At 40.8% G+C, this 27,184-nt stretch overlaps 1 protein-coding gene across 1 annotated transcript in view; it reads right to left on the reverse strand.

Moving 5' to 3' along the window:
* Positions 1–562: 562 nt before the first annotated feature.
* Positions 563–27,184, reverse strand: part of LOC139756752 (uncharacterized) — a 66,345-nt gene continuing 39,723 nt past the window's right edge. Inside the window, exons 28-37 of the mRNA XM_071676503.1 lie at positions 26,021–26,201; positions 24,906–25,074; positions 24,450–24,588; positions 22,492–22,602; positions 14,682–14,824; positions 10,372–10,456; positions 6,029–6,175; positions 5,595–5,738; positions 5,298–5,419; positions 563–2,326 (exon numbers count right to left, since the gene is read on the reverse strand). Of these exons, the coding sequence (XP_071532604.1) occupies positions 1,993–2,326; positions 5,298–5,419; positions 5,595–5,738; positions 6,029–6,175; positions 10,372–10,456; positions 14,682–14,824; positions 22,492–22,602; positions 24,450–24,588; positions 24,906–25,074; positions 26,021–26,201 (1,575 nt within the window). The 3' untranslated portion in view covers positions 563–1,992. The remainder of the gene's footprint in view (positions 2,327–5,297; positions 5,420–5,594; positions 5,739–6,028; positions 6,176–10,371; positions 10,457–14,681; positions 14,825–22,491; positions 22,603–24,449; positions 24,589–24,905; positions 25,075–26,020; positions 26,202–27,184) is intronic.

Below are 27,184 nucleotides of genomic sequence, written 5' to 3' on the forward strand. Positions count from 1 at the left end.
GTACGATGATTTCACCATGAGAACATCATATAGTTGTACCAACAATAAACCTTAGCCATGTATCACCTTTAAAAACATATGGGAGTCACACAATCAAAAGGGATGATATGAAAGGAAAACCACCTGTGACATGGTGAAACAGAGTGGAGGAGAAATGTGCGAAGAATGCATGAAATAGTAAATGCAAGGGAGGCAAGTAGGGACAGGGAAAGGTGGAAGCTCTTCTGCCCTTACCACTCCCTTGATGGGAGTTCCTGGAGAGAAAAGGCATCAAAGATACTAATAGACAGAAAGAAAAACAAGGCTTTTCACAGACACTATCATCCTCCTTTTCTGGCATTTGAATGCCATCATGATGACTTGATCTACATGTCAAGTTAGGGCTGTGGTAATGGGTGGCAAATAGAGGCACTTAATTAGTCCATATACGAAATTACACTCATTGTATACATAATAAGAAAGTTGTGAAAACTCTCTCTAAAAGGCAAAAACAGGAACCCCCATGTAAAGGTGTCTAACCTCAAAACTGAACTGTGATAACAGTCGTATATAAAAAACTAAGTAAATTTCCATCACTCTCATAATACCGTAACGTGTTATATAAAGCACGCTGTATATCTTAGTAAAATCCTACACTTTTTAATGCAACCACATTTCTGTACCGGTAAACCTTTCCACAAATACCTATACATATTCAATATCTCTCCAAAATGAAGCATTTCTAGCTGAACCAGCTGGCTGCTTCAGACCAAAGGCTATGTTTCTCTTATTATGGTCCACCTCTTGCACAACTGCTTTCCTGAGGCTATTTCTGTCAATTTTACAAACATCAACTTACAAATTCATAATGGGCAGTTATACATACTTGACAAATTCATAACAGACAGCTATACATATTTGTCATTTCCCAAATTAACACGGTAGCATCAAGAACAGATGCTTGAGCCTTAGAGGAAAAAATCATCCCTTGGCCACTTTTTCTGTTCCTCCTTGTGCAAAGTAAAACTGTTAGCACCAGGAAAAGTTTTTGCATATAAGTAATATGGTGACAGTGGGAAAGAAGAGACCAAGATGTACAATTCAACATAAATCAACATACACATAATAAGCTGAGCTATGCTGTGTGCCAAAATTGTCTGTACAGTGACAAATGCAAATAATTTACCAGATTCTTCCTTTTCTATTTTGATATTTCCTAATAATTCAAGGCAAAAATACTTTTGAAATTGTTCTGCTAACTCAAGTCATGGGAACCCCCCCCTTAAATTTAGAGACTTGGTCCTTTAAGGGTTAAAATCCTAGCAACTTAGTAATCCACAGACCATATCTTTCAAACTTATCCCTGGGGATAGTGGAGAAAGAATACTTCCCTCGCATTCCCTGCACTTCATAACAGGCAACTAAAAGGGGAGGGAGTGGGGGGCTGGAAATCCTCCCCTCCAGTTTTGACTTTTCCAAAAGGAACAAAGAATGGGGCCAAGTGAGGATTTTCTTCTTTGGCTCAGTCCTGTCCTTAATGCTACCTCACTAATGCAGGAAATGGCGAACATGTATGAAAAAATCTTTGAAACTGTAGAATTGAAAAAAAAAAACTTCAAACCTGAAAAAACTAAAATTTGTGAGACTTTAAGAATTAAAATGGAGGTTCTTTCAATGCATTATATTCTGTTGTCCTGCTGTTCCATGACCAATCAGACTTTATAGTCATATCTATCAGCTCAAATTTTTTACCCTTTCTAATTTTCAGTAATCTACAGAATTGTTTTCTACTGCTTCTCTAATTTTTAAAACATTACATGGGCATACTACATGCATAACCATAACTGCAATCAATCCATATTTCAGTCAGAACTGTCACTCTTTACATTAACATTCCTGTAAAACATCCACAAAAGGATGAAATACAGAGCAAAAATTCAATGATACTAATCACAGGAACACACTTGCAATCATAGGTTAAATATCTTAAGCCCGTATAAAATGAAGATGGACCTAAGAATTGCACATACCAGATGATGCACTAATGCTATTATCTTCACCAGAATTTGTGGTATGCTCGTCATCACCATCATTATCATCATAAATAGGACTGCTTGCATTTTCATCTTCATTAGTTTTACTGTGATCAGTTTCTGGTGGATGCTGGGGATTCCTTTCAAACACAGCTGTTTCAGCAGATGTAAGCTCTCTTTGAGTATGAGAGTCCTCTGTCCAGGAAGATGGTGGTGCAAGTGGAGCATTTGATGGGTGTGGCACTGGAGACAAGGAAGGTTGACCAGGAAGGGCCACAGAGCCGGTTTTGCTTCGAAGACCTCTAATTTCACGTCTGCAAAGATGTGGAAGTATAAACTTCTTTAATTACAGTTTACTCCTGCAAATCTAAGTTTCTAATACTTTCTGAGTTGATCAGTCAACCATGACAACTCTGCGAAAGATGTAAGGTGCCTGTTGAGAACTTTCAAATTCTTTTATGTGAACCAACCATTAATATGGGGAACCTAAACAATAACAACAATAAAAACTAAGCAAATAATCATCATAGTTCAGTGTGACTATTCAACATGCTATGAGCAATCATCCAAAAATATAAATGCCCATCAAATATAAGCCAGGTTAAGATTTCAAAATTTTCCTAGTTCTGATTAAATTCTATTTTCCATTTTTTTCCATACTTGATCACTGTTTCCTGCATTAGCAAGGCAGCCCCAGGAAACAGATGGAGAAAGACATATCCATTCATATACACAGAGATATACATATAAATGAATATACATATACATACATATACAGTGAGGAAAGATTGACAAAGAGGATATATGTGTCAGAGGTGGAGGGAACAAGGAGAAGTGGGAGACCAAACTGGAGGTGGAAGGATGGAGTGAAAAAGATTTTGAGCGATCAGGGCCTGAACATACAGAAGGGTGAAAGGTGTGCAAGGAATAGAGTGAACTGGAACAATGTGGTATACCAGGGTCAACATGCTGTCAATGGATTGAACCAGGGCATGTGAAGCGTCTGGGGTAAACCATGGAAAGTTTTGTGGGGCCTGGATGTGGAAAGGGAGCTGTGGTTTCAGTGCATTACACATGAAAGCTAGAGACTGAGTGTGAACCAATGTGGCCTTTGTTGTCTTTTCCTAATGCTACCTCGCGTGGGCACAGGAGGAGGGGGTATCATTTCGTGTGTGGCGGGGTGGCAACGGGAATAGATGAAGGCAGCAAGTATGAATATGTACATGTGTATATATGTATATGTCTGTGTATGTATATGCATGTATACGTTGAAATGTATAGGTATGTATATGTGCATGTGAAGGCGTTTATGTACAACATACATGTGTATGTGGGTGGGTTGGGCCATTCTTTCATGTTTCTTTGCGCTACCTTGCTAATGCGGGAGACAGTGACTAAGTATAATAAATAAAATAAATAATAGGAAGAGAGGAAAGTGATTGGTTCTCAGTGAATGTAGGTTTGCGGCAGGGGTGTGTGATGTCTCCATGGTTGTTTAATTTGTTTATGGATGGGGTTGTAAAGGAGGTAAATGCAAGAGTCCTGGAAAGAGGGGCAAGTATGAAGTCTGTTGGGGATGAGAGAGCTTGGGAAGTGAGTCAATTGTTGTTCGCTGATGATACAGCGCTGGTGGCTGATTCATGTGAGAAACTGCAGAAGCTGGTGACTGAGTTTGGTAAAGTGTGTGGAAGAAGAAAGTTGAGAGTAAATGTGAATAAGAGCAAGGTTATTAGGTACAGTAGGGGTGAGGGTCAAGTCAATTGGGAGGTGAGTTTGAATGGAGAAAAACTGGAGGAAGTGAAGTGTTTTAGATATCTGGGAGTGGATCTGTCAGCGGATGGAACCATGGAAGCGGAAGTGGATCATAGGGTGGGGGAGGGGGCGAAAATTTTGGGAGCCTTGAAAAATGTGTGGAAGTCGAGAACATTATCTCGGAAAGCAAAAATGGGTATGTTTGAGGGAATAGTGGTTCCAACAATGCTGTATGGTTGCGAGGCGTGGGCTATGGATAGAGATGTGCGCAGGAGGATGGATGTGCTGGAAATGAGATGTTTGAGGACAATGTGTGGTGTGAGGTGGTTTGATCGAGTAAGTAACGTAAGGGTAAGAGAGATGTGTGGAAATAAAAAGAGCGTGGTCGAGAGAGCAGAAGAGGGTGTTTTGAAATGGTTTGGGCACATGGAGAGAATGAGTGAGGAGAGATTGACCAAGAGGATATATGTGTCGGAGGTGGAGGGAACGAGGAGAAGAGGGGGACCAAATTGGAGGTGGAAAGATGGAGTGAAAAAGATTTTGTGTGATCGGGGCCTGAACATGCAGGAGGGTGAAAGGAGGGCAAGAAATAGAGTGAATTGGAGTCATGTGGTATACAGGGGTTGACGTGCTGTCAGTGGATTGAAGCAAGGCATGTGAAGCGTCTGGGGTAAACCATGGAAAGCTGTGTAGGTATGTATATTTGCGTGTGTGGACGTGTGTATGTACATGTGTATGGGGGGGGGGGTTGGGCCATTTCTTTCGTCTGTTTCCTTGCGCTACCTCGCAAACGCGGGAGACAGCGACAAAGTATAAAAAAAAAAAAAAAAAAAAACATATATATACACATGTACTTATTCACACTTGCTCACCTCCATCTATTCCATAAGCCACCCTACCCCACAGGAAACAGCATAAATGCATGATGAAAAAGAAAAAAGATAACATATACATTCTCTTCTCCCCCACAACCAATCACCACACCCTGTACCAGCAAGGTAGCACCAGGAAACAGACAAAAGAAAGGCCGCATCTGCTCACATTCACAAATGAGTTGGCATGTGTAATGCACCTGTGGTTTGGATTGGAGGAGTCTAGTGCCGCTACATGTTACCAAGTTCCAAGCATACTGAGGTGGGACTGTAATGGGAGGATAATTCATTTCATTATAAACATGCTAAGTTTATGGTTGCTAAGCAGCCACCAACATCCTTAATGTAACAATGTACATTTCTCATGTTGAATAATTTTGCTTTATAGGCAGCCACTTACATTTTTAATGCAACAATAGATTTTTCATGTGGAATAATTTTCCTAAGTATACCAGTACTATGAATTGTGCAGCACATCAATGAGCAAGTGTGACCTTTCTTCATCTGTTCCTGGTGCTATCTCACTAACACAAAATGGTGACCAAGTATGAAGGCATGAAAGAATATGATTTCAAATCAATTCATCTACTGAACACTCTCCTGTGAAATACATGCACTTTGAAAAATTATACTCGTACTCAACAGCAAATATGACAATCACCTAAGAGCTGAGATGGTGTTGTCCTGCTGTGCCACAGTGGCCCTCAAATGCTGCAGTTCTTCTGGCCCTCCTACATTTTTTGTTGAGACAACAGACTTGGAAACACTCTTTTTTTGTTGTCCCTATGATTAGAAATATGTCACTGAGATAAGAGTACATATGGAACTTAATAGAATAATCTATACATGAAAGCAACTGGATCTTTGTCATTTATGAGAAAAAAGATTTCTTTATTACTCACAAAAGGAAATCTTGAATATAATACTATAATTATGAAAAAAAACGTTTAAAATTTACTGAGGATGTCATTTGTGAAGATGCTTGTGACAAGTGATACAGGAGGTGTTCCTTTTCTTGTCTTAATGCCAAGATGTGGGCTACCAATGCAGCCTCCTCCTTCTGTAAAGCCCGCAGTTCTCTTGTCCGCCCATCAATATCTGCCTACAGTCAAAGAACACTTGAAATTTTCTCTAATACAGTTAGTACATCAGGCAATTCAGAATATTAATTCTAGTGTACTGTTTGTGTGTTAGTGGTAACTTTATATTTGTCAATACATCATGCTGATACAACAGTATAACACTTAAGGTCAATATACTTTTTGAGCTTGCTTATGAATTAGCAGGACACTTCAGTATAAGAAAGAGGTGGGCATTCTAATGTTTACTTAGAGCATTACTGTGTTAAAGTGCACTGGTATTAAAAAAGCAACCTGCAAGTATGCATGATACCTTGAGCCGGGTCATAGTGGTGTCATGACGGGTCATCTGGTTGACCACCTTGCCCGGCCAGCGAAGGTCAAGACTTGTTCGCAAGTCATCCTGAACAACACCTAGGTCAGCCTCAGCTCCCACACCTAGCTTGCACTCCTTGGTCACCTGTGTGGGTAAACAAAATACTCTTCTGTACCTTTATATGAATATCATAAATTCTGTTTTCACATTTTTGAGCCATCACAGCTTCTGAAATTGACAGGAATTCATTATTTTCAGGTTTAAATACACAGACAATACAGGAAAATGAAACAAAGAATTATGATACCTCTAGATGAGTGATGCCATTTGTGGAAATGGGACAGTACCATGGTATGCAAACCACGGTTCAACATCTTCTTCCTTCCTAAATATACATAAAACCCATAAAAATGTACTATTCAAGGGAAATCAGGGTAAGTCCTATAAAAATCCTTCTAAATATCTATATGCAGTGTCGTAGTTTTCTATATCTAAAGTCTGCATGTCATAATTATATGAAATGTGCTGCAATTTAAAGATTTCTAAGGCATTACTTATATTTTTTGCCACAAATTAGATAAAGAGAAATATTTTCATAAAAATCTTATTCTATTTTTGATATTTTTCTATACATAAAGAATGATAGTAGCTGGAAGGTGGCCACCAACCAGGGAGGTATATTGTTGGTGCAATCTGCCCGGGTATCAGGAGGGTTAGTGATGGCTACACAGTGGTTGTCAAGTTGCACTCCTCTGACCCAGGAAACTGTCTTTTCCTTCTGCTTCACCCACATGTGGACTGCTAGCATTCTGTGCACAAACATACAATCTCTCCTTGTCCTACATAACACTTGAAAACACTTAACTCACACACCTCATTCTTCATAACTCCAGATTTCCTGCAGTAAGCACTATGTAATAGCCCTGCCTTTTGGCAAAATAGTAAAGCAAAAAACAGAAGTAGTAGCTAGGAACATTAAGCATTACGGAAAAACATTAGGTAGAAGTAAGAGGTACAAACATTAGGTGAGTTCCTGTAAGTAGAAGTGGTATGTTGAAACATTAAGCAGGAACATTAGGTGAAGTAGTAAGTAAGAATTTCTGGTAGGAGGTCCCTTGAAACAATGCACTAGAGTTCCCCTCTGCTAGTGGCCTGTCAAAAGGGAGGCACCAAAGGCTAAGAAGCAGCAATGGAATTTACCAGTTATAAAGGCTTTTTTGCAATGGCCATCCACTAGAGGGAGTTTGAGTTCCCAGAGTGAATGAATGGGCATCAGAGATAGAGATGGATAGATATATGAATGTGTTCCAAAGTATATTTTGAATCTTTTTTGGGTAATATCCTTACTTTTCACAACAATTCCAAAAGATTATCACCTGGTGTACTTTCTTCCTTTATAATGAGTAAATCCTAAATCATAAGCCTATATTGTCAGACTAAATGTACACAACTGACACTAAGAGTCTCCAGGTCAAATTATGATTACCCAAATAGATTGCCCTATTTCGAAAATTAATGTACATAAAGAATGCTTTCTGGTACATAACATGGCAATGCAAGTTGGCACATAGCTTATGTTATTTTGCTTGATTACATTTCCAGGGTGGACACCTGTGGGTGTAAGTTGGTGCATAATCTAAGGATGTATGCTGGTGTCCACCCTGGAAATGTAATCAAGCAAAATAACATAATCTATGTAACCTATGCATCTAAGATGATATGTGATATGCATAAGTTCAGAACACAGCTGGTGATGACACCAAGGCAATGCACATCTGAATGTGTGTCAATAAGTAACTGCTTCATCGGTCCTATATGAGTGAAAGATGAAGGAAGGGACCCAAAAGGGCTGTATACTGGTATGAAGGGATTAGGATGGTAGCTAGGAAAGAAGACAACACTGAGGACTAAGGTAAAAAAGGAAATAGAATGATACCTCAAGATTTGGAACAGTTATGAGGAAGCAGATAAATACCTAAGGATAAAGAACAGAGCTTGTGAATCTAAGATGCTGCCTGAGGTATAAGAACAGTACTTGGGGATGTTGGATGGTACCTAAATGTGCAGGAAAGAACAAAAGGATATTACATGCTTCTTCAAGACCTAGAATGACATTTGTGGATATATGAAGGTACAAGCACATGTATTGCAGGATGGTACCTCAGGGTATATGTTACAGAATATTTCCTGGACATTAGGGATTAACAAGGGGCATAGGACAAAATGATACCCTGGGTTGTGGGAAAATGCTTTAGGTGATACAATCATACCTAAGAATGTAGAATGCTACATTATGTAGGAAAATGTAGGAAAACAACCAGAAATTTAGAAAAGTACTAAGGGAAGGACAACACTAGAGAATGTACAACAGTATCACAGATTATGGATATTACCAATGGGTGTAGGGGAAGACAGTACTTGGGAAAGAAGAACGATATCTAACTAAGAATATAAAAAGCTTCAGGGGTTGTTGGCGTTGGATAGTACCATGGGAAGTAGCATGATCCGTCAGGACACTGGGATATATCTGAAAATAGAGAATAAAACTGGATGTTTGATTATGCTTGGGGACGTAGAAAACAGTATCTGAGAATACAGGTAAACTCCAGTACTGGAGTTCACCACATATGGAGACTTTTGCCGCAGCCATCTCCTTAAGAGAGTTCCTGAAGAGAACAAGCATCAGATACTGGGAGAGTTAGTGATGGCCATGCCAGTACTTCAGTGGTTCTCAAGTTGCACTCATTTGACTCAGGTAGCTGTCTTTTCTTTCTACCTCTCCTACACGTAAACTGCTGGCATTCCATCCACAAACATACAAACTTTCCTTGTCACAAGTAACACTTCGCAACGATGAACTCAGATAACTCATTCTTCACAACTATAGATTTTCCAAAGGTGAGCACTTTGCGCTGGCCCTACCTTTTGTTAAAACAGTAAGAGCAAAAGATAAAAGTAGTAGGTTGGAACATTAGCCTCGAGCTTTAGGTAGAAGAAGCAGGTAGAGGCAATAGTTGAGCATTAGGTAGAAGAAATGGGCTGTAAAATTACGCATGAACACTAGGTAGACACATTACCTAATGTGTCTACGTAGTATACATGTGTAATTTTACAGCCCATTTGGTGAGAACATTAGGTCGGACCCTCTGCAAACACTACACTAGACTTGCCCTCTGCCAGTTGCCTGTTACTGATGAGTCACTATAGTCTAAGAAATGGCGCTGGAGTTCACTAGTTATGGAGATTATTGCTGTGGCCATCCCCTTGAGGGAGTTCCAGAAGGGAACAAGCATCAGAAATATAGATAGATAGATAGACAGATAGTGAAAGAGATAATGATGTACACAGTGGCAGATGAAAGAGCTAATGAATTTTAGGCTGAAACATTTGCAGGTCCCTCATACAGGATATCAAGGAGCCAAAAAATTTTATGAAACAACAGACAGTAGGTCATATATCTATTTCACAAGATATAAACCCAAAGGCTGTACATGCTCAGAGCAGCAAAGAAAGAAACTTGCAACATTTCATTCCTGAAAATTTGTTTGTCAAATCTTGAGAAATACATATAATGATAATACAAATACAAAGCAGCTAAAAAGATAATTTCAAATATTTCCACAAATTTGTCCATCAAATCAATGAAGTTCAGGTTAAGTAATATATGAGACTCCATTCTTATCTCTAAAACAGTCGACTTCCTCACTATGCCCGAGCATTAAAGTTTTATCTCCACTATCTACCCATGTTGTCAGATTTAGGCCTTTTGCCCATTTACATATTTTCTATATCAAAGATGTTAACATGACCACTTTCACCCAAACAGCAGATACAGGCCCCCTTGCTGTCCTTGGTCCTTAGGCTGGAGCCTATCCAACCTAATGAGTAATCTGCCTCTGGTACACTAGTTGCATAATGATTCCTGATGAACTTGGATGGTCTAGAAACACATAATAGTACACATAAGTGTATAAAATTACCTAGAAATTTATGAACGAGTGTAACAATAAATGATTCACGGACTTAATATTCAAGATAAAACTTTATAATGAATGAAAATACCTATAAATTTGTAGTAATGCCTGGGATGCATTATGATACATAGGAATGTGAGAATGAAATCTTGGTGATTATGAAGTAAATGGTGATGGCACTAGGGATTATATAGCTATGGAGTAATGTATGACAATACCAAGAGATACAAGAAAATGTGTGCTAAAATATTGTGCCTAAGAACATAGAAGAACACTTTATGTGTGAATATCATATCAAAACAATAACTTAGGGTAGATGACAATATGGAATGATGTATTATGGTGCTTATGGATGCATGACAATACCTGGTAAGTGCACTGCAAATGAGCTAGCTCTTCCTTTAACTGCTCAACTTGTTGTGTGAGGGCACGTCGCTCAGCCCGTCCCTCCCTGTTAAGAATATATAATAGGAAATAAATCGATTAAAAACCCACTCAACCTTTCATATCTATCTAATAACACATACTGTAAAAATTATAATGTGAATATTATGATGTAATGTGTGCAACATTTAAAAACAAACATCATCCCTTAAATAATATGGGGTCATAACTGGCACTAAGAGGACACAAATACTGTGAGAATGTGTGTGTTCTTAGAATTAATCTTAACTCTTAGAGGTGTTACAGACTTTACAGCAGGTTGATATAACTTAATGTTGACAGCCTTAGTGACCCTGGCTGTTGATAAGCCTAAAGTCCAAAGAACCAACCAACCTATCACAATACATGAAGTAATGAATATTTCAACAATTACAAATCAGTTAATTTACATTGTGAAATATTTTTTCTTATACATGACTGCCATTTCCTACATTACTAAGGTAACAACAGGAGCAGATGAAGAAAGGCCACAATCGCTCACATCCATTCTCTACCTGTCATGTGTAATGCACTAAAACTACAACTCCCTATCCACACCTTGGCCTCAGACCTTTGTATGGTTTACCCCAGCCATTTTACATGCCCTGATTCGGTCCAGTGACAGCACATTCACCCCTGTATACCACATCATTCCAATTCATTCTATCCCATGCACACCTTTCACCTTCCTGCATGTTCAGGCCCCAGTCACTCAAGATCTTTTTCACTCAATCCTTCCTTCTCCAATCTGATCTCCCCTTCTTGTTTCCTCCATTTCTAACACATATGTATATCCTCTTTGTGGACCTCTCACTAACTCATTCTCTCACACCCATGTCTATATATAATATGCCTTATTAACACCAGGAGTAAAGTTGTTAGTGAAAAAGAAAAGAGAGGTGTTTGGATAATACTTGCAAGGAAGGAGAGCTAATGACTGGGAGATGTATAAAAGAAAGCAGCAAGAGGTCAAGAGAAAGGTGCAAGGGTTGAAAAAGAGGGCAAATGAGAGTTGGGGTTAGAGAGTATCATTAAACTTTATGGAGAATAAAAAGATGCTTTGGAAGGAGGTAAATAATGTGCATAAGGCAAGACAACAAATGAAAACATCAGTGAAGGGGGCAAGTGGGGAAGTAATAACAGGTAGTGATGAAGTGAGGAGATAAAGTGGGTATTTTGAGGGTTTGTTAAATGTGTTTGATGACAGAATGGCAGATATAGGGTGTTTTGGTGAAGGTGGTGTGCGAAGTAAGAGAGTCAGGGAGAATGGTTTGGTTAAGAGAGAAGAGGTAGTGAAAGCTTTGCAGGTGAAATCTAGCAAGATGGCAGGTTTGGATGGTATTGCAATGGAATTTATTAAGGGGGTGAGTTGGTTGTTGATTGGTTGGTAAGGATATTCAATGCTTGTACCAATCATGCTGATGTGCCTGAGGATTGGTGAAATGCGTGCATACTGCCATTGTACCAAGGCAAAGGGGATAAAGGTGACAAACTACAGAGGCATAAGTCTGTTGAGTATTCCTGGAAAATTATATCAGATTGGGGAAGAGCAGTGTGGTTTCAAAAGTAGCAGAGGACGTGTGGATCAGGTGTTTGCTTTGAAGAATGTATGTGAGAAATACTTAGTAAAACATGGATTTGTGTGTAGCATTTATGGATCTAGAAAAGGGCATATGATAGGGTTGATAGAGATACTTTGTGGAAGGTCCTAAGACTATATGGTGCGCAAGGAAAGCTGCTAGAAGTAGTGAAAAGTTTTTACCAAAGATGTAAGGCATGTGTATGAATAGGAAAAGAGGAGAGTGATAGGTTCCCATGAATGTCGGTTTGCAGCAGGGGTGAGTGATGTCCCAATGGTTGTTTAATTTGTTAATGGATGGGATGGTCAGGGAGGTAAATGCAAGAGTTTTGGAGAGAGGGGTGAGTATGCAGTCTGTTGGGAATGAGAAGGCTTGGGAAGTGAGTCAGTTGTTGTTCACCGATGATACCACACAGCTCTGGTGACTGATTCATGGGAGAAACTGCAGAAGTTGATGACTGAGTTTGAAAAAGTGAGTGAAAGGAGAAAGTTGAGAATAAAATGTGAATAAGAGCAAGGTTATTAGGCTCAGTAGGGTTGAGGGATAAGTCAATTGGGATGTAAGTTTGAATGGAGAAAAACTGGAGGAAGTGAAGTGTTTCAAATATCTGGGAGTGGACTTAGCAGCAAATGGAACCATGGAAGCAGAAGTGAGTCAGAGGGTAGGGGAAGGGGTGAAGGGTTTGGGTGCAATGAAGCATGTGAGAAAGGAGAGAACGTTATCTCGGAGAGCAAAAAATGGGTGTTTGAAAGAATAATAGTTCCAACAATATCACATGGTTGCGGTTGCGAGACATGGGCTATGGATAGGGTTGTATGGAGGAGGGAAGATGTGTTGGAAATGAAATGTTTGAGGACAATATGAGGTGTGACATGGTTTGACAGAGTAAGTAATGAAAGGATAAGAGAGATGTGTGGAAATAAAAAGAGTGTGGTTGAAAAAGCAGAAAAGGGTATGTTGAAATGATGTGGACATTTGGAGAGAATGAGTGAGGAAAGACTGGCAGAGATGATATAATGTGTCAGGTGGAGGGAACAAGGAGAGTGGGAGACCAAATTGGGGATGGACGGATGAAGTGAAAAAGATTTTGAGCGATCAGGGCCTCTTATGATCTTTCTTCTCATGGCCAGGTGCATATGCAACAATAAGCAGCCATCTTTCGCTATCCACTTTCAATTTTACCCACATCAATCTAGAATTTAGTTTCTAGCATGCTAACACACATTCCCACAACTCCTGCTTTAGGATTAGTGCTACTCCTTCCTTAGCTCTTGTATTCTCACTAACCCCTGACTTTACTCCCAAGTAAATTCTAAACCATTCTTCCCCTTTACCCTTGGGATTCATTCAACTCAGAACCTGAACATCCAGGTTTCTTTCCTTAAACATACTACCTATCTCTCCTCTGTTCTCATCTTTGTTTCATCCATACATTCAGACACCCCAGCCTGAGCCTTTACCTTTAAGGAGGATAAACAATCCCTGCTTGACTCCTCCTTTTGTTTCCTATTTCAGAAACAAAAATACAAGAAGGGGAGGGGTCTTCAGCCTCTCGCTTGCTCCCCCTTCAGTCGACTTCTATGACAAGTGGGGAATAAAGAGGTAAATTCTTTCTCCTCTACCTCAGGGATATCCTGGCATGACGATGAATTATCTGTCCTTAATATAAACTTGTCACTGACATGTGCCTGACTCGACCTTGAGCCTAATCTGTTCATAAAACAATGTTGTAACTGGCCAGTGCTTGAAGTAACCTTCTACATGACTTGAGATGGGCATCATCTATGGACTGACAATGACTTGTTGATGACTTGGGACATAATGTGACCTTGCAAATTTTTTTTTTTTTTTTTGCTTTGTCGCTGTCTCCCGCATTTGCGAGGTAGCGCAAGGAAACAGACGAAAGAAATGGCCCAACCCACCCCCATACACATGTATATACATACGTCCACACACGCAAAATATACATACCTACACAGCTTTCCATGGTTTACCCCAGATGCTTCACATGCCCCGACTTAATCCACTGACAGCACGTCAACCCCGGTATACCACATCGCTCCAATTCACTCTATTCCTTGCCCTCCTTTCACCCTCCTGCATGTTCAGGCCCCGATCACACAAAATCTTTTTCACTCCATCTTTCCACCTCCAATTTGGTCTCCCTCTTCTCCTCGTTCCCTCCACCTCCGACACATATATCCTCTTGGTCAATCTTTCCTCACTCATTCTCTCCACGTGCCCAAACCATTTCAAAACACCCTCTTCTGCTCTCTCAACCACGCTCTTTTTATTTCCACACATCTCTCTTACCCTTACGTTACTTACTCGATCAAACCACCTCACACCACACATTGTCCTCAAACATCTCATTTCCAGCACATCCATCCTCCTGCGCACAACTCTATCCATAGCCCACGCCTCGCAACCATACAACATTGTTGGAACCACTATTCCTTTAAACATACTCATTTTTGCTTTCCGAGATAATGTTCTCGACTTCCACACATTCTTCAAGGCCCCCAGAATTTTCGCCCCCTCCCCCACCCTATGATCCACTTCTGCTTCCATGGTTCCATCCGCTGCCAGATCCACTCCCAGATATCTAAAACCTTGCAAATTATTTACATTTTATATGACCGTGCAAATGGCCTGTATAACTAATCAACTGACCTGTGCCTACGGGCAGTCAACTCTTGCACAACCTTAGCCTGTGCAACTCGCTGCTCCAGCTGCTGCAAATGGGACTCAGTGAGCAATGTAGCCACTGCATTATCATCCTTACTTGCCCATTTCACTGCAGTCAAGCTGTCAACCTGTTGATATATGTACATGTACCAATACATTTAAAACTAAAATACAGTACTGAAAGAAACTTATTATCATACTTAGTCGCTGTCTCTCACATCATCGAGATAGCGCAAGGAAACAGACAAAAGAATGGCCCAACCCACTTACATAAACATGCATATACATAGACGCCCACACACGCACATATACATACCAATACATTTCAACGCACACATACATATATATATACAGACATATACATATAGACACATGTAGATATTCATACTTGCTGCCCTCATCCATTCCCGTCGCCATCCTACCATACATGAAACAGCATCCCCCTCCCCCTGCATGCGCACCAGGTAGCGCTAGGAAAAGACAACAAAGGCCACATTCATTCACACTCAGTCTCTAGCTGTCATGTATAATGCACTAAAACCACAGCTCCCTTTCCACATCCAGGCCCCACAAAACTTTCCAAGGTTTACCCCAGACGGTTCACATGCCCTGGTTCCATCCACTGATAGCACGTTGACCCCGGTATACCACATCGTTCCAATTCACTCTATTCCTTGCATGCCTTTCACGCTCCTGTATGTTCAGGCCCTGATCGCTCAAAATCTTTTCCACTCCATCCATTCACCTCCAATTTGGTCTCCCACTTCTCCTCGTTCCCTCCATCTCTGACACATATATCCTCTTTGTCAATCTTTTCTCACTCATTCTCTCCATGTGACAAAAACCATTTCAATACACCCTCTTCTGCTCTCTCAACCACACTCTTTTTATTACCACATATCTCTCTTACCCTTTTCATTACTTACTCGATCAAACCACCTCCCACCACATATCGTCTTCAAACAGTTCATTTCCAACACATCCACCCTCCTTTGCACAACCTTATCTATAGCCCATGCCTTGCAACCATATACCATTGTTGGAACCACTATTCCTTAAAGCATACCCATTTTTGCCCTCCGAGATAATGTTCTCGCCTTCCACACATTTTTCAAAAGTCCCAGAGCCTTCGCCCCCTTCCCCTACCCTGTGACTCACTTCCGCTTCCATGGTTCCATCCACTGCTAAATCCACTCCCAGATATCTAAAACACTTCACTTCCTCCAGTCTTTCTCCATCCAAACTCACCTCTGAATCAACTTGTCCCTCAACCCTACTGAACCTAATAACCTTGCTCTTATTCACATCTACTCTCAGCTTTCTTCTTTCACACACTTTACCAAACTCAGTCACCAGCTTCTGCAGTTTCTCACCCAAATCAGCCACCAGCGCTGTATCATTAGCAAACAACAATGGACTCACTTCCCAAGCCCTCTCATCCACAACAGACTGCATACTTGCCCCTCTCTCCAAATCCCTTGCATTCACCTCCCTAACAACCCCATCCATAAACAAATTAAACAACCATGGAGACATCATGCACCCCTGATGCAAACCAACATTCACTGGGAACCAATCACTTTCCTCTCTTCCTACTCATACACATGCCTTACATCCTTGGTAAAAACTTTTCACCACTTTTAGCAACTTAACTCCCACACCATATACTCTTAATACCTTCCACAAAGCATATCTACCATCTCTATCATATGCCTTCTCCAGAAATTTATTTATCTATTTATTTATTTATTTATTATACTTAGTCACTGTCTCCCGCGTTAGCGAGGTAGTGCAAGGAAACACACGAAAGAATGGCCAAACACACCCACATACACATGTATATACATAAACGCCCACACACGCACATATACATCACCTATACATTTCAATGTTTACATACAAATGCATACACAGACATATACATATACACACATGTACATATTCATACTGCCTTCATCCATTTCTGTCGCCATCCGCCACACATGAAATGGCACTCCCCTCCCCTGGCGCGCACACGAGGTAGGGTTAAGGAAAGACAACAAAGGCCACATTCATTCACACTCAGTCTCTAGCTGTCATGTATAATGCACTAAAACCACAGCTCCCTTTCCACATCCAGGCCCCACAAAACTTTCCAAGGTTTACCCCAGACGGTTCACATGCCCTGGTTCCATCCACTGATAGCACGTTGACCCCGGTATACCACATCGTTCCAATTCACTCTATTCCTTGCATGCCTTTCACGCTCCTGTATGTTCAGGCCCTGATCGCTCAAAATCTTTTCCACTCCATCCATTCACCTCCAATTTGGTCTCCCACTTCTCCTCGTTCCCTCCATCTCTGACACATATATCCTCTTTGTCAATCTTTTCTCACTCATTCTCTCCATGTGACAAAAACCATTTCAATACACCCTCTTCTGCTCTCTCAACCACACTCTTTTTATTACCACATATCTCTCTTACCCTTTTCATTACTTACTCGATCAAACCACCTCCCACCACATATCGTCTTCAAACAGTTCATTTCCAACACATCCACCCTCCTTTGCACAACCTTATCTATAGCCCATGCCTTGCAACCATATACCATTGTTGGAACCACTATTCCTTAAAGCATACCCATTTTTGCCCTCCGAGATAATGTTCTCGCCTTCCACACATTTTTCAAAAGTCCCAGAGCCTTCGCCCCCTTCCCCTACCCTGTGACTCACTTCCGCTTCCATGGTTCCATCCACTGCTAAATCCACTCCCAGATATCTAAAACACTTCACTTCCTCCAGTCTTTCTCCATCCAAACTCACCTCTGAATCAACTTGTCCCTCAACCCTACTGAACCTAATAACCTTGCTCTTATTCACATCTACTCTCAGCTTTCTTCTTTCACACACTTTACCAAACTCAGTCACCAGCTTCTGCAGTTTCTCACCCAAATCAGCCACCAGCGCTGTATCATTAGCAAACAACAATGGACTCACTTCCCAAGCCCTCTCATCCACAACAGACTGCATACTTGCCCCTCTCTCCAAATCCCTTGCATTCACCTCCCTAACAACCCCATCCATAAACAAATTAAACAACCATGGAGACATCATGCACCCCTGATGCAACCCAACATTCACTGGGAACCAATCACTTTCCTCTCTTCCTACTCATACACATGCCTTACATCCTTGGTAAAAACTTTTCACCACTTTTAGCAACTTAACTCCCACACCATATACTCTTAATACCTTCCACAAAGCATATCTACCATCTCTATCATATGCCTTCTCCAGAAATTTATTTATCTATTTATTTATTTATTTATTATACTTAGTCACTGTCTCCCGCGTTAGCGAGGTAGTGCAAGGAAACACACGAAAGAATGGCCAAACACACCCACATACACATGTATATACATAAACGCCCACACACGCACATATACACACCTATACATTTCAATGTTTACATACAAATGCATACACAGACATATACATATACACACATGTACATATTCATACTGCCTTCATCCATTTCTGTCGCCATCCCGCCACACATGAAATGGCACTCCCCTCCCCTGGCGCGCACACGAGGTAGGGTTAAGGAAAGACAGCAAAGGCCACATTTGTTCACACTCAGTCTCTAGCTGTCATGTGTAATGCACCAAAAGCACAGCTCCCTTTCCACATCCAGGTCTCACAAAACTTTCCATAGCTTACCCCAGACGCTCCACATGCCCTGGTTCAATCCACTGACAGCACATCAAACCCGGTATACCATATCATTCCAATTCACTCTATTCCTTGCATGCCTTTCACCCTCCTGTATGTTCAGGCCCCGATCACTCAAAATCTTTTTCACTCCATCTTTCCACCTTCAATTTGTTTTCCTACTTCTCCTTATTCCCTCCACCTCTGACACATATATACTCTTTGTTAATCTTTCCTCACTCATTCTCTTCAAGTGACCAAACCATTTCAATACACCCATTTCTGCTCTCTCAACCACACTCGTTCTATTAACCACACATCTCTCTTACCCTTTAATTACTTACTCAATCAAAACCACCTCACACCACATATTGTCCTCAAACATTTCATTTCCAACACATCTCCCCTCCTTTGTACAACCCTATCCACACCCCATGACTCGCAACCATAAAACATTGTTGAAACCACTATCCCTTCAAACATACCCATTTTTGCTCCGAGATAATGTTCTCACCTTCCACACATTCTTCAACGTTACCAGAACCTTTGCCCCCTCCCCTACCCTGTGACTCACTTCCGCTTCCATGGTTCCATCCGCTGCTAGATCCACTCCCAGATACCTAAAACACTTCAGTTACTCCAGTTTTCCTCCATTCAAACTTAACTCCCAATTCACCTGTCCCTCAACCCTACTGAACCTAATAACCTTGCTCTTATTCACATTCACTCTCAGCTTTCTTCTTTCACACACTTTACCAAACTCAATCACCAGCTTCTGCAGGTTCTCACCTGATTCAGCCACCAGTGCTGTATCATCATTGAACAACAACTGACTCACTTCCCAAGCCCTCTCATCAAAAACAGAATGCATGCTTGCCCCTCTCTCCAAAACTCGTGCTTCACCTCCCTAACAACCCCATCCATAAACAAATTAAACAACCATGGATGGAGACATCATGCACCCCTGCCACAAACTGACATCCACTGGGAACTAGTCACTTTCCTCTCTTCCTACTCGTACATATGCCTTACATCCTTGATAAAAACTTTTCACTGCTTCTAGTAACTTTCCTCCCACACCATATATTCTTAATACCTTAGACATAGCATCTCTATCAACTCTATCATATGCCCTCTCCAGATCCATAAATGCTGCATACAAATCCATCTGTTTTTCAAAGTATCTCCCACATACATTTCTCAAAGCATATACCTGATCCACACATCCTCTACCACTTCTGAAACCACACTGCTCTTCCCCAATATGATGCTCTGTACATGCCTTTACCCTCTCAATCAATACCCTCCCATATAATTTCCCAGGAATACTCAACAAACTTTTTTTTTTTTTTTTTTCGCTGTCTCCCGCGTTTGCGAGGTAGCGCAAGGAATCAGACAAAAGAAATGGCCCAACCCACCCCCATACACATGTATATACATACGTCCACACACGCAAATACACATACCTACACAGCTTTCCATGGTTTACCCCAGACGCTTCACATGCCCTGATTTAATCCACTGAGAGCACGTCAACCTCGGTATACCACATTGCTCCAATTCACTCTCTTCCTTGCCCTCCTTTCACCCTCCTGCATGTTCAGGCTCCGATCACACAAAATCTTTTTCACTCCATCTATCCACCTCCAATTTGGTCTCCCTCTTCTCCTCATTCCCTCCACCTCCGACACATATATCCTCTTGGTCAATCTTTCCTCACTCATTCTCTCCATGTGCCCAAACCATTTCAAAACACCCTCTTCTGCTCTCTCAACCACGCTCTTTTTATTTCCACACATCTCTCTTACCCTTACGTTCCTTACTCGATCAAACCACCTCACACCACACATTGTCCTCAAACATCTCATTTCCAGCACATCCATCCTCCTCCGCACAACTCTATCCATAGCCCACGCCTCGCAACCATACAACATTGTTGGAACCACTATTCCTTCAAACATACCCATTTTTGCTTTCCGAGGCAATGTTCTCGACTTCCACACATTCTTCAAGGCTCCCAGAATTTTCGCCCCCTCCCCCACCCTATGATCCACTTCCGCTTCCATGGTTCCATCCGCTGCCAGATCCACTCCCAGATATCTAAAACACTTCACTTCCTCCAGCTTTTCTCCATTCAAACTCACCTCCCAATTGACTTGACCCTCAACCCTACTGTACCTAATAACCTTGCTCTTATTCACATTTACTCTTAACTTTCTTCTTTCACACACTTTACCAAACTCAGTCACCAGCTTCTGCAGTTTCTCACATGAATCAGCCACCAGCGCTGTATCATCAGCGAACAACAACTGACTCACTTCCTACGCTCTCTCATCCCCAACAGACTTCATACTTGCCCCTCTTTCCAAAACTCTTGCATTCACCTCCCTAACATCCCCATCCATAAACAAATTAAACAACCATGGAGACATCACACACCCCTGCCGCAAACCTACATTCACTGAGAACCAATCACTTTCCTCTCTTCCTACACGTACACATGCCTTACATCCTCGATAAAAACTTTTCACTGCTTCTAACAACTTGCCTCCCACACCATATATTCTTAATACCTTCCACAGAGCATCTCTATCAACTCTATCATATGCCTTCTCCAGATCCATAAATGCTACATACAAATCCATTTGCTTTTCTAAGTATTTCTCACATACATTCTTCAAAGCAAACACCTGATCCACACATCCTCTACCACTTCTGAAACCACACTGCTCTTCCCAATCTGATGCTCTGTACATGCCTTCACCCTCTCAATCAATACCCTCCCATATAATTTACCAGGAATACTCAACAAACTTATACCTCTGTAATTTGAGCACTCACTCTTATCCCCTTTGCCTTTGTACAATGGCACTATGCACGCATTCTGCCAATCCTCAGGCACCTCACCATGAGTCATACATACATTAAATAACCTTACCAACCAGTCAACAATACAGTCACCCCCTTTTTTAATAAATTCCACTGCAATACCATCCAAACCTGCTGCCTTGCCGGCTTTCATCTTCCGCAAAGCTTTTACTACCTCTTCTCTGTTTACCAAATAATTTTCCCTAACCCTCTCACTTTGCACACCACCTCGACCAAACCACCCTATATCTGCCACTCTATCATCAAACACATTCAACAAACCTTCAAAATACTCTCTCCATCTCCTTCTCACATCACCACTACTTGTTATCACCTCCCCATTTGCGCCCTTCACTGAAATTCCTATTTGCTCCCTTGTCTTACACACTTTATTTACCTCCTTCCAGAACATCTTTTTATTCTCCCTAAAATTTAATGATACTCTCTCACCCCAACTCTCATTTGCCCTTTTTTTCACCTCTAGCACCTTTCTCTTGACCTCCTGTCTCTTTCTTTTATACATCTCCCACTCAATTGCATTTTTTCCCTGCAAAAATCGTCCAAATGCCTCTCTCTTCTCTTTCAAAAGAAATTAAAAACTTTATATCTTGCTTTAGCACCTTACTGCTACTGTAATTTTCAAAGATGCAATTTACCTGTGGATGAAACCAATGATACCCTTGACTCATCAAAGATGCCTCCCTTCTCTTTATCCCCAAATGTCTTAAGATAACTGCTGAAAATAATGATAATGATTAAAAAGCTGATTTAATTAAGCTACAGTAGAGTCACGAAACATAGGCTATTCGCACTGCTAACATATTTCCACTCGTGATTTTGCAGACACATTTTTACCACCTAAAATCACAGATACCAAACAAGTCATGGAAATTAGTTTAACAAAATTCACTGGAATAATCTAGAAAAACCTATCTTACAGCAATTTCAACACAGTGAACACACGATCCTTTAAAGAAATCAGTGAGAAGCAAAAACTATTTCAAAGTGTAAAAGAAAGGTGACTGACCCATGTGTTAGGGGTGGGAAGTCTGATCATATAGCAAAGGGAGGGGACTAACCTCCCAACTAGGGACGTGGCAGCAGGTTTTACTTCTAAGGAGGGTGACTAACCTCATGTATTTATGATAGGATTGCAGTAATATAACTGAGGAGAGTGACCTACCTATTGTGTTGAGAACAAGATGGCAAGTCACATACTTAAGAAAAGTGACTAACCTCTGTGTTCGGGATAGGGAGGCATGTTAGGGAGATAAGGTCGCCACTTGTTTGGCTTTGTCGAAGCCACACCACTGATGGTATGGAACCAAGTACCTCCTCCCGCTCACTCTGTAACACAAAACAAATTGCATCCTTGCTACAGTGAAACATGTAAAACTTCATAATAAAACTATGTAAGAATGAATACATTTCTATCACACACAGACACACACACACACACATACAGAACACACACACACACACACACATAAATATATATTTTTTTCATACTTGATCACTGTTTCCCATGTTATTGCCTTCATCCAATCCTGGCACTACCCTACCCCACAGGAAACAGCATTGTTACCCCCTGCTTCAGCGAGGTAGTGCCAGAAAAACAGACAAAAAAAGGCCACATTCATTCACACTCAATTTCTAGCTGTCATGTGTAATGCACCGAAACCAGTGCTGACTCAGGAAACAGTAATCAAGTGTAATAATAACGATAAGCATAATAATAATAATACTAATAATATCAATAATAAAAATAATAATAGTAATAATAATAATAATAATAATAATAATAATAATAATAATAATAATAATAAAAATAATGATAATAATAATCATAATAATAATAATAATAATAAATAATAATAATAATAATAAACGCGGGAGACAGCGACAAAGTATAAAAAAAAAAAAAAAATATATACTATCTCTGGAGATAGGGGAGAAAGTATTCTTCCCATGTATTCCCTCTATGTTGTAGAAAGCAACAAAAAGGGGTAATAGTGAGGGGGGTCTGGAAATCCTCCCCTCCTAAAGAAGGAACAGAGATGCAAGCCAAGTATGGATTTTTCCCTTCTATTGCTACCTCACTAACATGGGAAATGGCAAATATGTATGAAAAAATTACACGTGTATATATTCATACTTGTACACTATTTCCCGAGTGAGTGAGGTACTTTCCATAAAAGAGGACTAAGCCGTAAAAAAAAAAATTCTTACTTGGCTCTTTTCTTTGTTCCTCATTTGAAAAAAATACAGGAGGGAAGGATTGTGCAAGTGCAAAACACAAAGCGAATTTGAGCGATGAGGTACACGAGAGGCACTGTGCTATCACTGGCTGTACCACGAAATATGGAAGGTTAGACAAAATTTGGAGAATCGGTTGTGGGTGGGGGAGTCTACTTTCCATGCAATATATATATAACACGTAGGGAGAAGATGTAAGTGAATGAGTCCATTTTTTTCATTTGTGCATCTTCACTAAAATCTTCAAAATTCTATTTCATTTCATTTGGTTCTCATCAATATCTACTGAGATGTTGCAGTACATCTATTTCTTGATGACATAAATGTATAATTTTCTGTGATTCATCTCATTTATGAAGATGGTAGGAATGGGTATCAGGGACCATAAAGTGCGCTGGGCTAACCTAAAGGGTGATGAGGCAAATCCAAGATGATCTTGACCCGCTTTGAGGGCTGTGAGGAAGGATAGGACAGCCTATACTCTTTTTGAAGGGGTTGACAGAGAGCAAGATGTTATAGACTTACCAGGATAGCAAGGGACAACAGGACAGAATGGCCTGAACTCAGCTGGAGAGTTTCAGGCAATGTCAGAACACCTGGTATCCTCTGAATGGTTTCAAAGGATAATAGGGTAGTCTTGGCTCATATAGAGGATGTCAAAGGATGACAAGGCAGCCTGAATTCACCTGGAGAGTTGTGGAGGACATTGGAACAGCCTGGGCAACTCACCTGGCTGGGGATGAGGGACATCAGAATAGCCTGATCTTTCCTGAATAGTGTTGAGGGATGTCTAGGTGGGCTATCTAGGAAGGCAAAAGAAGCCTGAACTAACCGAGAAGATAGTTTGGGGCATGAGCATGTGCCAGGATTAGTTGAAACGGTAAAAAAGATTTGAGAATCTTTTTATTTTTCAGAAGGGTAGTGAAATCTGGACTTACCTGGAGAGTGGTCAGTGATGTAAGGGCAGCATGAGCAATATGAGTAGCACGGTGGAGACGTCGCAGGACTGCTGCATGTCGACGCTCCTCTGTGGCACGTTCCCGGCGACATCGTTCCACTGCCCCTGCCACTCGCCACCTTGGAGGAATTTTGAGTTGTAAGTGGGTAATGAACACTATTAAAGTAACAGCAGGATAGAGCAAACTTGCTCAGATAGAAAAATAAGACTGAGGGAGATTCAAGATTTCCTAAACTGAAGGACCCAAATTCTATTTCAGAGTATATTGTTCACTGGAAAATAAGATCTATGGTTACATCCCTACAACTCAATTCTAAAACTAGTCTGAAGTAACTTTTCCTGTTCTGAAAACAAGCTTAAAAGGGAAACATTTTATGTCTGAATGAATTTTTCAACTACTGAAGGTGCACCATATGAGTCAAGATAACTGACATACCTTAATTCCCGGAGAACAGTCACAAGCGAAAAGACAGCAGGTTCACACCCAAGGGGTCGGGGACCAGCACCCTCTGTCCTTGCCTCATCAGTGCCCAAACCAGAGTCGCTATCACCAGTGTCACTGCTGCCATTACCTTCTTCGTTCTCACTGCTTCCACTGCTGGATGCTATGGTACATCATATATTACTCAATGTATCTATCTATTTATTTACCTATTTTGTAAGTATAAATATTTCCTTAGCTGATATTCTCTGCACTCACAACTAAAACTTCATGTAACTTTTTCCATTAATGCACTACTATTGGTACAAAATCATTGCTTTTCACATTTTCTGGGTTGCCTTGCTTGTGTCCCATTTTCCCTAAGCTGACTACTTCATTGCTTCATTTGTTTTACAAAAATGATCCAAGTCAACAGTCAAAGCCAATGAGGATCTCGGAGGTTGTAATTATGTGTCCAGACGTCAGCAAGATTAGCAGCAGCTCAGCTTCCTTACTTTGTGTAAAGTTCTTATGCCCACCACTCGACCCTCTCTTACAAATCTAAGTACCACAAATGGAGTCACCAAACTGCTGATACATATAATAAATTGGGGCTACTATGTGGTGGAAATTATTTCTAAGTATTTCTGTCTACGAGGATGATTTACATATTTCTAGGCAGAGTGTACAGAGCATTTAATCCAGGATTCCCATAATGGTTTCTAGTGAAAGACAACACTAAGTCATCCAATTTTTCAGTTTTATTTAAGGATTCCTGTAATATACATACATGACCCTATAAAGGCAAAATGTAGAGTGGTGTAAACTAAAAGCAACATACTCATATACATGACCAAATACATCACAGGATTCTACTCTAAGCATCACATATGACTTGTCATAAAGAAAAGGCCTGGTATGGAACTCAAGACATTATATCTGACTCCAGATCTGTAAATTCAAGCATCACACCTGACTCTTAGGGCTGCAAGACCAAACATGGTGAAGGGTTCAAGAAACATACATGACTCTAGAAATCCATGAATATGCATGTGAGGGTCTTGAGGGTTTAACTGAACCTAAATCTGGATCAGCACAACTAAATCTAATGCAACAATTAAGGCACGTACTTGTTTCAGGGTGCACAAGACCAGATGTGGTGCGGGACTCGAAATAGCGAGTAAGCTGGACCTCAAACTGTGCATTGTCAGCCACTAAGTTGGCAAATGCTTGGTCCACCTCCTCCTCAAGCTCAGCCAGACATTCCAGTTCATGCTCATACTCCTGGATCTTCTGATGAAGGGCCAGGACCTGCAGGAAGAGCAACAGGTTTGGTGAGAAGGGGAAGATCTGGAAAAGAAGTGAGGAAGAGAATGGGACAGCGAGGACAGGAGGGAATGGTAAGAGTGAGGAGCGGCAAGCAGAAGTAAGAGAGGTACTGGACGGACAAGTGAGATAAAACAGGAGAGGGGTTAATGAGAAGAATACCTACATTAAGAATCCTTACCAACCAATCAATAAACAAGTCACCTTTTGTATGAAATTCAGTTGCAATGCCATCCATTCTAGCTGCCATACTATACTTCATCCTACACAAGGCTTCCATCACTTCTTTTCTTTTCACCAAACCACTTGCCATGACTTTCTCACCTCACATACTTCCCAACTCAAACACCCCACACCTGCCACCCTATCACTGACTACACTCAACAACCCTACAAAATACTCACTAACTTTTCTTCACCACATCTCTGTCTCTTGCTTCTTCCCCTTTTGCATTTGCCAACACTCCAATCTGATCTCTTGTTTTTCTCACACTATTAACCTCCTTCCGAAACATTTTCTTATTCTCCCTGAATTTTCCTGATGCTTGCTCACCCCAACTCTCACATGGCCTCTTTTTCAGCCCAGCTTCTTCATTTTGACAACCTGCTGCTTTCTCTTGTATATCTAATCATTCACACTCTTTTCCAACAAATATCATCCATACACCTCTCTTTTGTTTTACTAATGACTTAACTTCATTATCCATCTCCCACATGCTACACATTTCTCTTGCATATGTTAGCACGGCTACCCTGAATATCTCTCATTCCTCACCCATTCCCATAGCTTTATTTAATCTCACCTTCCGTCATTCCATATTCAATCACTCCTGGTATCTCTTCACACAAACCTCTTTTCCAAGTTCACTCATTTTCATCACCTTCTTCCTGCCTAAGGCATGTTCTCTCTTCCTAAAACCTCTAAAAACCTTCACCCTCACCTCCAGCAAGTAATGATCAGACATCCCC

This window comes from Panulirus ornatus, chromosome 23, assembly GCF_036320965.1.
Source record: "Panulirus ornatus isolate Po-2019 chromosome 23, ASM3632096v1, whole genome shotgun sequence".
NCBI lineage: Eukaryota > Metazoa > Arthropoda > Malacostraca > Decapoda > Palinuridae > Panulirus > Panulirus ornatus.